At 39.1% G+C, this 12,350-nt stretch overlaps 1 protein-coding gene across 1 annotated transcript in view; it reads right to left on the bottom strand.

Annotated features, from left to right (window-relative positions):
- Positions 1-7,501: 7,501 nt before the first annotated feature.
- LOC102838440 (synaptotagmin-1-like) overlaps positions 7,502-12,350 on the bottom strand; it is a 329,110-nt gene continuing 324,261 nt past the window's right edge. The window contains exon 8 of the mRNA XM_006876697.1: positions 7,502-9,607. Within this exon, the coding sequence (XP_006876759.1) occupies positions 9,401-9,607 (207 nt within the window). The 3' untranslated portion in view covers positions 7,502-9,400. The remainder of the gene's footprint in view (positions 9,608-12,350) is intronic.

Here is a 12,350-nt window from a genome sequence, read left to right on the forward strand (position 1 = left end):
ACATAGCTTTCAGAATCACAGCAAATCACAAGCCACCACAGTACAACAAACTGACATGTCTATTACTTTTGATTGTCATAATTAAGCTATCTGTAGAGCAGGGCTATACAGCCATATTGTAAATGAAACAGGATTAGAGTCCAGGGCTGCTGACAGTAAGAATTGGAGCAGGTTGAGGCTGGCTTGGTTGTGAGGCTCTGTGGCACTAAGTTGAGAGATGATGTAGGTCTGAATGACAGTAATGGTGAGGATCGAGAACAGGGAAAAACCTGACAAACTTCAATTCTAAGAAAAGGGACACTGAAGACACTAGCACAGACTACAGCAGTACCCTGAGCATGCTTCCTTTTGACCAAAGATATTATTGGAAAGGAAATTTCTTTAAGTGCACACCATTTTTCAATGATCTAAAAATATTAATTCACCTTCCCGTTTACTGTTAGGAAAATCAAGCATAATGTTATATGTATTTTAAGCAGCTTTCTTTCTTTCTTAAAGCATTGAGAAAATAACACAATTTTAGATCCCTAGACTTATAATAATACTTTATTATTATAGAAATATAACAGGAAGAAAAGCAAATGGGGAGGGGAAACACTCTAATGCAACTTTTTGCTTTTGTATTTGCACTGACTGTCTTGGCCATATCTCTCTAATTTTTCAGTAGTTTGAATCATAATGTCAATAAAATGTAATATTAAATTGTGTCAACTAATGTGAATAACAACATTTTGTTGTTGTTATTGGTCATGTTAAACGACCACCTGAATTTTCTTTAGGTAGGTTAAATGTAATCAATAATTTCCCTAGCATTGGGCATTTCAGTTGTTGCTAATTTATTTCCTATATAAATAACATTAAAATGGATGCTTTAGTATATATCTATAGATGTGTGTTTGAGTATATCGATATATAAATTAAGGTCCTGAAAGCTTAACTCCATTTTTGTTACCACAGTCAACTCTCGTTTGAGGAGGCAGCTCTTCCCTAGTTGTATTTTGAATGCTTTCCAACCTGTGGGACTACTCTTCTGGGACCATAGCTGACATGATTCTAGTGCTATTCATAATGTTTCAATATTCAATATTCTGGTGCTGACATGATCCACGGCTATTCATAAGGTTTTCAGTGGCTAAACATCCAGAAGTAATCTGCCACTCCTTCTTCCTACTCTTTCTTACTCTGAGAGCACAGCTGAAACCTGTCCATCATGGATGACCCGCCGGCATTCAAAATACTGAAGGTATAGCTTCCAGCATCACAACAACATGCAAGGAACCAAAGTATGACAAACAGACAGATGAATAATTGGGATTATAAAGATATTTGTTCTTTTGTATCTGGCTTATTTCATTCAGCTTAATGTTTTCAAAATTCGTCCATATCATAGCATGCGTCAGCATTTTGCTTCTCTTTATGGGTGAGTAAAATCTCATTGTTTATATGTTCCACATTTGTCCATTCATCTGTTGATTATCTTGGGTTATTTCTACCTTTTGGCTGCGTATAATGCCAATGGTGTACAACTATTTGTTTCAGTCTCTCCTTCCAATTCTTTTGGGTATATCAGATCTGGAAATTTAATGAAGCAATTGTGAAAGAAGCACTCTTTAGGAGCATGCTAAACAGGAGGAGTGTAAATTTGGAAGTGCTAGGGTTGCCATAGGCATATCCTCGTTAGTATAGTGGTGAGTATCCCTGCCTGTCATGCCGAGACTGAGGTTCAATTCCTCAAGGGGGAGGCCAGTGGCATTTTGTATGTGAGTTCTGGTGTGGTGCTGTGGGTTAATGAGCCAGACTGCAAAGTCGTTTGAACTGCAAGGTAGGCGGTTGAAGCTCACCAGCTGCTCCTTGGAAGCCTTATACAGGGTTGCTATGGATCAGAACTGACTCAACAGCACTTAACAACAACAACAACAGGGTTGCCATGAGTCATAATTGACTGGAAGCAACTTGAAGGGGCCATCTGTGCTGCCACATGGAGACATTGAAGCTTGACAATGAAGTCAATACTAAGAATCGTAGACATTGGGCTGGAGCAGCGAGGGAGTATGAGTAGATTGGGAAGATGAAAAGGACGGCATTGTTTGAGGTACTGAATGTAGTTATTCTTTCTTAAACTTCCTGGTTAAGTGAGTCAATAATTGTAGCCCCCACCCCTACCCGCTCCAATCCAGTTTGAATTGGGTTTCTTTTACTCACAAATGAAATTGTCCTGTCTATGTTTTTGCTGTGGTAGCATAGTGGTTATGAGTCATATTGTTAACCTCAGGGTTAGCAGTTCAAAACTCCTAGCCATTCCATGGGAGAAAGATGAGGCTTTCTTCTCCTGTAAAGATTTACAGCCTTGGAAACGCTATGTAGGGTCGCTATGAGTCAGGCCCACTCCACGGCACACCCCCACCACCATGTTGTTGCTGTTGTTTAGTGCTGTACTGTCAGTTCTGACACATAGCAGCCCTATATAAGGTTTGCAAGGAGCAGCTAGTGAACTTGTGATTTAAACCGATCTTGAAGTCCAATGAATGCCTTTTAACCCTGTGCATGCCCTGTCAGGAGGGAAAAGACTTTGGCTGTCTGACTGGCATCAAGAAGGACGCATGCAAGAACTTTGGTGTGACAATTAGTAGGGGAGGGTTAAGAAATAAATGTGACTGAAATGCAAATTTCAAAATGCAGATAACTTAAACCCAGAACTTACATCACATTTAGCTTTGCATGGTGTTTTTTATTATTTTTCTTTCTTGATGGCTCTTTCTGTATAATTATTATTCTGTATGCTTTGGAAAATGTCTTTGTACATTTAGAACCAGACTATTTCTCATTTTTATTTTCCTGCATTTCTACCTTCTTATTCCAAATTCACCATCTGACTGCTTTATGGTAGAGATTTGTGTGCAGCTTAAATCAGTTGCTAAACATCAAAGAGTCCTGTGAATTTAATAAAGAGAGGGGGGTAACTTCAATCATCATTGTAATTTTCAAATCTCTAAGAGTAAACTCTCTGCATAAATAGAATAAGAATGTGATTTCTATGCATAGTTTTCATCAGGTGTGGGATGACTTGTTTGGCCCAAGGAAGAAATGAAAGTACTTTGAAAGTGCGTGCAGCTGTTGAAACGTTTCCAAATGTGTTGGCCATTTGCCTGCTTGTTCTCAGTCCTTGCTCCCACCTTTTCTGTGTTTTGCTACGTATTTGGAGGGTGGCAGCTCGGATTCTGCGAACAGTGTTTTTAAACTCTAACCAGCTGACACTAATTAGGTTCTACCAATGGAGGCACTGGTGGAGATGGAAAGGTAGGAGAGGAGAAGGAGGATGCTCTTCTTGCTTCTAGCTTTTGTTGGCTTTCTTCTTTAATAAGTAGTGAGCAGCTACTGAATCAGAGTGGAGTCCTGGTGTAGCACTGTAATAGAAGCAATGGGCTGCTAACTAAAAGGTGAGTGGTTCAAACCCACCATTCATTCCTCAGAAACCTTATACAGAATTGTTATGAATTGTAACTGACTCAATGGCACTTAAAACAAGAAAAACAATTCCACCACTTGTCTGTCAGTGTGTCATGCTGTGGTGGCTTGTGACTTTCTGTGATGCTGGAAGCTATGCCATTAGTATTTTAAATACCAGAGGGGTCACCCATGGTGGACATGTTTCAGCAGAGCATCCAGACTGAGATTAGGAAGAAGGAGAGGCAGACTTCTGAGTGATTATACACTAAAAACCTTATGAATGGTGGTGGAACATTGTCAGATATAGTGCCAGAACGTCAGCACCTTAGCTTGGAAGGCATTGAAAATATGACTGGGGAAGAGATACCTCCTTAAAGTAGAGTTGACCTTGATAACACAAGTGGAGAAAAGCTTTCAGGACCTTAATTTGCTCATGGGGCACTACTCAAGATGAGAAACAGCTGCAAACATCCTTTGGTAATTGGAACATGAAATGTATGAAGTATGAATTTAGGATAATTGAAAGTTGTCAAAAATGAAATGGAACACATAGACATAGATATCTTATGCATTAGTTAGCTGAAATGTACTGATGGTGGCCATTTTGAAGCTGAAAATCTCATGGTTTATTATGCTGGGCATGACAAATTTAAAAGGAATGGTGTCTCATTTGTCATCAAAAAGACAATTTCAAGATCTGTCTTGAAATACAATGCCGTCCATGATAGGATAATATCCCTACACCTACAAAGAAGAAAGGTTAGTACCACTAGTATTCAAACTTGTGCACCAACAACTAAAGCCAGTGAAGATGAAATTAAAGAATTCTACCTGATTTTTCAGTATCAAATTGATCAAACATGTAATCAAGATGTATTGACAATTAATGCAAATTGGAATTCAAAAGTTGGAAGCAAAGAGGAAGGATCAGTAGTTGGAAAATATGGCCTTGGTGGTAGAAATGATGCTGCAGGTCACAAGACAGAACTTTGTAAGACCAACGACTTATTCAGTGCAAATACCGTCTTCAAACAACATAAACAACTCTACACATAGACCTCATCAGATGAGATACACAGGAATCAAATTGACTATTTCTGTGTGGAGAGATGGTGGAGAACCTCAATATCATCAGCCAAAACCAAGCCAGGAGAAGACAATTGCTCATGTGCGAGTTTATGCTGAATCTGAAGAAATTTAAAACAAGCCTACGAGAGCTAAAATATGATCTTGAACCTATCTCACTTAAGTTTAGAGACCATCTCAAGAACAGATTTGATGCATTACACACTACTGACCAGAAGAGTTGTGGGATGACATCAAGAACATCAGTTAGAAGAAAAGCTGTTGTTAAGTGCCATCTTCACAATTTTTGCTGTGCTTGGTCCAATGTTGCAACCACTGTGTATTTTGAGTGCTTTGCAATCTAGTATTCTATAAGACACATTCTGTTGTGAATCATAAGGTTTTCTTTGGCTAATTTTTAGCAGTAGATTACCAGTCCGTTCTTCCTAATTTGTCTTATTCTGGTTGTTCTGCTGAAACATTTCCACCATGGATGAACCTGTTGGTATTTGAAATAACAATGGCATAGCAACACACAAGTCACCGCTGTACAACAAACTAATATATGGGTGGTGGGCCTTGATGTTTTGTTGTTGTTGTTGTTAAGTGCTGTGGAGTCAGTTCTGCCCTATGGTGACCTTATATAGGGTTTCCAAGGAGTGGCTGGTGAACTCAAACTGCCAACCTTGTGGTTCAAACTGACTTTGCAGTGCAGTGCATTAACCCACAGCGCCACACCAGGACTCCGGCTTTTGATATATCCTTTACCAAAGGATGATGTTATAGGCTGGAATATCCAGAAAACAAATTCTGAGATGGAGTTATGCATGCAGGAGCTTTATGGGGAGTACTAAAAGCAGTGAGAAAAACGGATTAGGCAGAGGCTGAAGATTAGTTGCAGTGCAGTTACAAAAGCGTTCTCAAATAATCCTTTGTGGCTATGGTGCTGAGATGATGCTACAGAGGATCCCACCTTGACCATGCGAGCTGTCCCTAGGGAGGTTATATAACAAGTGAGTCAGCTTCATTGGTAGAGGGCAGAACACAGCTGTGATCTGTCTGCAAGCAACGATTCTAGCAACTGGAAGATAAATGCCTCACATGGAAGGCGGGATCAGGGTGGCGCACTATGGTATCCATTAAGACTGAGCTCCTGAAAATGTTCAGGGACCCAAGGCATTTACTTTGAAATTTTTTACTTTGAAAATACTGTTTCATTGTGTTTTTAGTGAAAATTTAACAGCAAGTTAGGCTCTCCTTTGACAATTTCCACACAAATTGATCTATGACACCAGGTTGCCTTTTTCACATTGTGTCAACATTCTCATTGTGTTCTGATTGTTCCATTTCCAGGACTCTAGTTACCCTGATCCCCTATCTTATCTTTGTTTTGGATTAATAATTGACCTTTTGAACTCATGCAGATTTTTTTAGTAAAACACTGAATTAATGGGTAATGGCCTTTATTTTTGTGTCACTCTGTTTTTCTGCCAAAAGGTGAAGTCAGAAGATAGTTTGGTTCTTGGTTTAAATAGCACCTCAGGGCAATAGTCTCAGTGGTCCAGTTAGTTTGGACGCTTTTAAGAATTTGAGTTTGCTTTGCATTTTTCTCCCATTTAAACCAGATCATCTACTGTGGCCCCAGTTAGATGGGTCAGTGGTGGTATCTGGTCACTGTCTAGTTTTCTGGTCACAGGATACTGGAAGTCAGTCTTGTAGACTTAATTCTCCTCTGAGATTTTGATTACCTTCTTTAGCTCCTGACAAGTAGAGACTAATAGTTGTATCTTAGATGGCCATACCCAAGCTTTTAAACATTGTCCCCATGTTGAGAATGACACTGTCCAGGAATACCCAGCCAGATCTTCTCAGAGCATTATTTTCCCCTCAGCCACTTTGTATACACACACTTGACACAAAGGCACTCAATACTAGCTTTTGTTCGTCACCACTGTTTCCAGCAGATCCCCAAAGTCCCAGTAGGTAATTGACTCCTCATCAGAGTAGGGTAAGAAACAGAGTTGAAAGTCGGCAACATCAACAGGAAATAAAACATTTTTATTGAATATCCATGTAATATGTTAAGTCATTTTTAACAACAATCAGAAAACTACTGTGTAATTCACTACACAAAGTGAAACAAAATTTAAACCACCTCATCAAAAATGAAGGTAAAATACAGCTAAAGTAGTTGGCTCGCGGGCCACGAGCCATATGGCAGAAGAAAACACCCCAACATTTCTACAAGATACAGAGAAAAAATCCACACATAGAAACACTCAAGCAGGCAGTAAATATACAAAGGCAACTAGGATCTTTCTAAAGCATCAATTCTAATACTTCACACAGCTTTGTCAGAAAGGTACATGTGGTTCATCTGAGGATGAATTTCAGTCATGCAGCAGGTTCAGTCACTGACTCATGAAAGATGACATAGTACCAACTAATTCTATGGTGACAATCCATGTCTGGCAGTGTTGCAAGAGAGTGCATTAAGGGTACTTTAATGCAAGAAATAATGTATACTAGGCAGCTTGAACCTGCTTGATTAAAAGTATTGTATCGGTGTAAACTTAAAAGCTGAGTATAGTGAAATTAAGTTGCGGTTTCTGATGTTTGAGGAATTAAAAAAGTCAATAAAGTCCTTCCCTTTGGTAGGGTTTAGTCCTTCAAACTGGAAAGAGTAGTGTTTGAATTTTTCTATTAAAATGGATATGTAATCTTCCATTATGATTTGTGCATTTCCTATTATCTAAGCTGGGGGAAAAGTATGGACCATAGACAGAAGAGGGAGATGTGATTCACCTTTTGTTCTTCATATGTGTCCCAGTTCTGAAAAGTTTGTCATAACTGGGCTGCTAGACCAAAGGGCTTACCTCTTCTTTGATGGGGAAGAATAACGACAGGAATTCTTGTTTTATCAGGAAACAGCCAACCCCATGTCCGAAGCCTACTGTCAGCCCTTTTAAAATTCTCTTTGAATTAAAAAAAAATATGTGGTGTGATATCCTAAAGTCTGAACATGAGACCAATGCTCAGTTTTCCTTCATTTTGTTTTGATATTTGTGAAGATAAACTGTCCCGTCAGAGCATCACTATTCTCTGTGGCCTCTGAGTTAAAGTAGGTCACAGAGCAAGTGGGGAAAAAAGACTGGATGCCCTTCCATAAAGTGGTTGTCTACAATAATGGGGGAAATATGGAATATTGCACAGTGATTGACCAAATGCTGTGTGTCCCACCCCAGTCTATGTATCGTTCTTATCCTATGCATAGCTTTTCAGTTCTGAATTGGTCCTTTGTAATGAGAACTGTTTGTGCTACACACACCTTGGGCAGTGCATTAGAGGGAATGGCAGTATTGTTACAAGACCACTACAGAATAAATTGAGTGCTATCCACTGAGGAAACTAGGTTTCTAAGCACACACGGCGTCACAGTGTTACACAGAGCAGTCCTTTAAGACTCTTATGGAATGACTAGTAGCTTCAGAATAGTGCCATTTACTACAGAGTAACATTGAAAACATTTAAAAACTCCTCCTAAATCAAGCATCTAGTATACATAAGAGGTTGCTGCAGTTTTCTAGAACTTGTTCTTGATTTTGTTTCACCTTTTGTTTTTAAAGGACAAATTAAAACTTATATAAGTAAAAAGAGCATATAAAAAGATCACTAGCTGTCTGTTTTGGCTTAATTGAAGTGAGTGCATTCAGAACTATGGCTAATTGTTTTTTCATCTTTTGATGGGATTACAATACTGTTTACCACAAAGTAATTTTGTGTAATAAGCACAGATTGCTTTGTTAAAAATATTCTGCATTCCTTCTGATCTGGTTTTGTATAATAAAATATTTTGTTATAAAGCCTAATGTGCAAACCTTTTAGAACTATTATCAGTGTGAAATCTGAGTCAGAATTCATAGGATGCACATTTAGTATAAAGGTGATAAAGGAGAGCTACTTTTTTCCTTTGTAATAGGAAATATTTCAGAAATGCTGACTTCTCCCCTCAACTTCTTCCCACCCACCCCCATCCTCAAACAAATGCACTTATGCATACACACACACACACACACACACACACACACACATGCACACGGAACACCATCATGTTGTTATTCTATGGGCAATAATGTGAAATCATTGATTCCTGTTCAGTTACTTCCTCGACTCTAAGAGTGAAGCCATGATTTTAGCTTTGTAGATATATACAGACATATGCTGTTCTGGTTTGTGGCTTTGCTTCCTTGAGGTCAGCCTGGATACTGTTCAGATCATGCTGATTTGCCTTTGAAGGAATTCTACAAAATTGGATTTACCCACCATGTGGTGTAAGCATGTTTTGGTACTCAAAATGATCCAATTGAAAGCTCAGGTTTAAGTTGTCCTTTAAGATGTCAGTTGAGCTGTGCTAGTGCCTTACAAGTTGATATTTTTGCTGGAATGCAGACAATGCTATATTTACCATGTAATATATTATCAGCTCTCCTATATCTCGGTCAATTTACATAATTTAAAATAGAACATCTTATTAAAAACATCTAGATATACACAGATTAGGAAACACAACATACAAATGCACAAACTAGAAATCATCTTTAGCATACTGGTATATACAACGGTGTGATACAATAAATAATTTCAGTCATGCTCTATCTACACATCATATTGCTTAAAAGAAGAGTAGATTTGAGGGCAGTGATATGACAAAAGGCTTAAGGATTCTCTACGTTTAAATTTGTGCAAATGAAAACAGGATCTGAAGTGCCACTGAATTGTGTTAGGAACGCATGGCTGGAAAACTGAAAGGACCCATATTACTGAGGTATTTACAGATACCGGCTAAAGAGCACTATGTGGGCAAATGCAGAAAGGCTTCTTCTTTCCTTTACTTCTTGACTGCCAGCATGGCATCCACTTCCTCCTCCACCTGAAGGGTGTGCCACTGGGCAATGGGTCGCCTGGGGTTGGCCAGCATATCTGACCAATGTCGAAGCTCCGCACCAGTGCTGTTGTAGCCCACAAAGACTTTGCCGATGGCATCATTCTTGCCAATCTTGTCATAGTCCAAAACAGTTACCACCACTTGCACTTTCTGAAAAGGGACACAGAAGAAACATTAATCTGCCAACTTCCTTTAGATATAGGGAACTGGAAATAAAAAGCATCAATCTCCAGTTACTGGGATGAGGTTCAAAATGACTTGAATATGAAAATCTGATCCAGTTCCTAGATAGCCATTACTACATCAGCATAGTCTTTATAAAAGTAATCAATATTTAGTTTTATTCTATACTTGGCACGATTCTAAGTCTTATACATGAACTAACAGTCATTCCTCACAATAGATCCTAGCCAATATTGCCATTTTACAGATGAATCTGATAATACTCAAGAAGCTCTGGTATCATAGTGGTTATAAGTCAGGCTGCCTAACCTCAAGGTCAGCAGTTTGAAACTGCCAGCCATTTCACAGAAGAAAGGTGACGGTTTTCTGCTCCCGTAAAGATTTTCAGCCTCAGTAACTCTATGCAGGGTCACTCAGAGTTGGAACCGACTCCATGGCACAACACCACCACCACCACCACCACCACCACCACCACCATCATGCTGATACTCAGAGAAATTAAGTCATCTGCCCAAAGTCCCATAGAGAATGAGTGACAGGTAGTTTGGTCTTCAGAGTCCTTGATGTAAACTACCATGTCATATAACTGGAATGTTAACTTGAATTAACCTCCAAATCCATTTCTGTTTCAGGTGTGAAATGATGGGTTGTTGTTGTTGTTGTTGTTCTTATGTGCCATGGAGTCAGCTCTGACTCATAGTGACCCTGTACAGGGTTTCTGAGGCTGTAAATTTTTACTGGAGCAGAAAGCCTCATCTTTCTCCCATGGAACAGCTGGTAGTTTCGAACTGCTGACCTTAAGGTTCGCAGCCTGATTCGTAACCACTATGCTACCAGAGCTCCTAGAAATTAGGGATACTGGTACTCAAATCATTCTTTTTTTTTGGTTATAATTCCCAAAGCCATCAGATACAGCAATTCCATCAAGTCAGCATTTTACCACAAGATTGGCAGTTCAAATTCACCAGCTGCTCCTTGGAAACCCTATACAGGGTTGCTAAGAGTAGAAATGGACTGGAAGGCACTTAACAATGCCAACAACAACAATATACAATTTCAGTTAAAACTATGATTATTGTAAGTATAAAATATTACAATATAGTGACTGTCTTTTAAAAAGCAGTAACCAAAGAAAGTTATATATTTTTTTTATTTATACATTCACTCAGTAATCATTTATACTAGTGACTGCCTATCTGTTATTGATATGGGAATGACCTTTTAGGCTACACAATATTAGATTTTAGGCTGAGAGGGCTTATTAATTAATTTACTTTTTGTAACTTTTTAAACTGTGTGCCATAAATTTAATTGTGTTTTCCCCAAATATGTATTTTAAATCCTAACCTATATATGTGGTAGGATAAGCACTCAACTTCAAGGTTGGTTTCAATCACAAGGTTGGCAGTTCAAACTCAACCAGCTGCTCCTCAGAAACCCAATACAGGACGCTATGAATTGGAACCAACTCGACAGCACTTATCAACAAGAAAACAACATACCTGTAGTTATAATTACATTTAGGAATGGTTGTCTTTGTTATATTAATGAGGCAGGAAAGTCTAGGATGGGTTTTGAGTTATAATTTTTATGTCTCTTGAGATATAAAAGAAGCAGGCAAGTAGACAAGGTTGGAAACAGATGCCACGTCTTTTGAAGTTTGTTGTTACATGCCGTCAAGTTGGTTCCAACCCATATGAAGAATACCCAGTAGCAAATGCTCAAAAAAGACAAGGGTCTTCAAGAGTCTATATATATATAGAAAGCCTTCCTTTAAAGCCAATACCTTGAATTCTGACTTCTAGCCAATTAAACTGTGAGAAAGGAGCCTTGGTGGCACTGTAAGATAAGCACTAGATTGTTAACTTCTTGTTAAATGACACTGAGGTGGTTCCGACTCATAGCGACCCTGTATAGGGTGTCTAAGGAGGAGCTGGTGAGTTGAACTGCCAACCTTGTGGTTCAAACTGGTGTTGCAGTTCAGCGCATTAGCCTACAGTGCCACACCAGGACTCCACCAGGATCCATTTGGCAGCCCAGTGCATTAACCCACACTGACACATCAGGGTTGTTAACTACAAGGTCAGAAATACAAACCCACCAGCAACTCCATGGGAAAAAGCTGACACTATCTACTCCTGTGAAGATTTAGTTTTGGAAACCCAATATAGGGTCACTATGAGTCAGAATCGACTCGATGACAGTGGGTTTGGTTTGGGTTCTCAAACTGAAATGGTTAAAATGGTTGGCTGTTAATGGAAAAGTCGGTGCTTTGAATCTATGTTACTCTGCAGGAGAATGATGTGGCAGTCTGTTTCCACAAAGATCGTTGTTAAGTGCTGCCAACTCAGTTCCAGCTCTTAACAACCATAGATAAGATTTCTAGGGAGGGGTTGGTGAGTTTGAACTGCTGACCTTTCAGTTAGCAGTACAGTGCTTATCCTAGCATGCTACTCAATGACTCCATAAAGAATACAAACTGGAAAACTCTATGGGGCATTCTACTCTTTCCTATAGACTTGTTAGGACTCAAATAGACTCCATGGCAATGGGAAACTGTGAGACCACAGATTCTTTTTTGTTAAAACCACTCATTTGTTGTATATTTGTCATGTTGTTGTCGTTAAGTGACATCAAGTTGGTTCTGATTCATTTGTTGTTGTTGTTAGGTGCCATTGAGTCGGTACCTACTCACGTGACCCTACGCACA

Source organism: Chrysochloris asiatica, unplaced genomic scaffold (genome assembly GCF_000296735.1).
Source record: "Chrysochloris asiatica unplaced genomic scaffold, ChrAsi1.0 scaffold00406, whole genome shotgun sequence".
Taxonomy (NCBI): Eukaryota; Metazoa; Chordata; class Mammalia; order Afrosoricida; family Chrysochloridae; genus Chrysochloris; species Chrysochloris asiatica.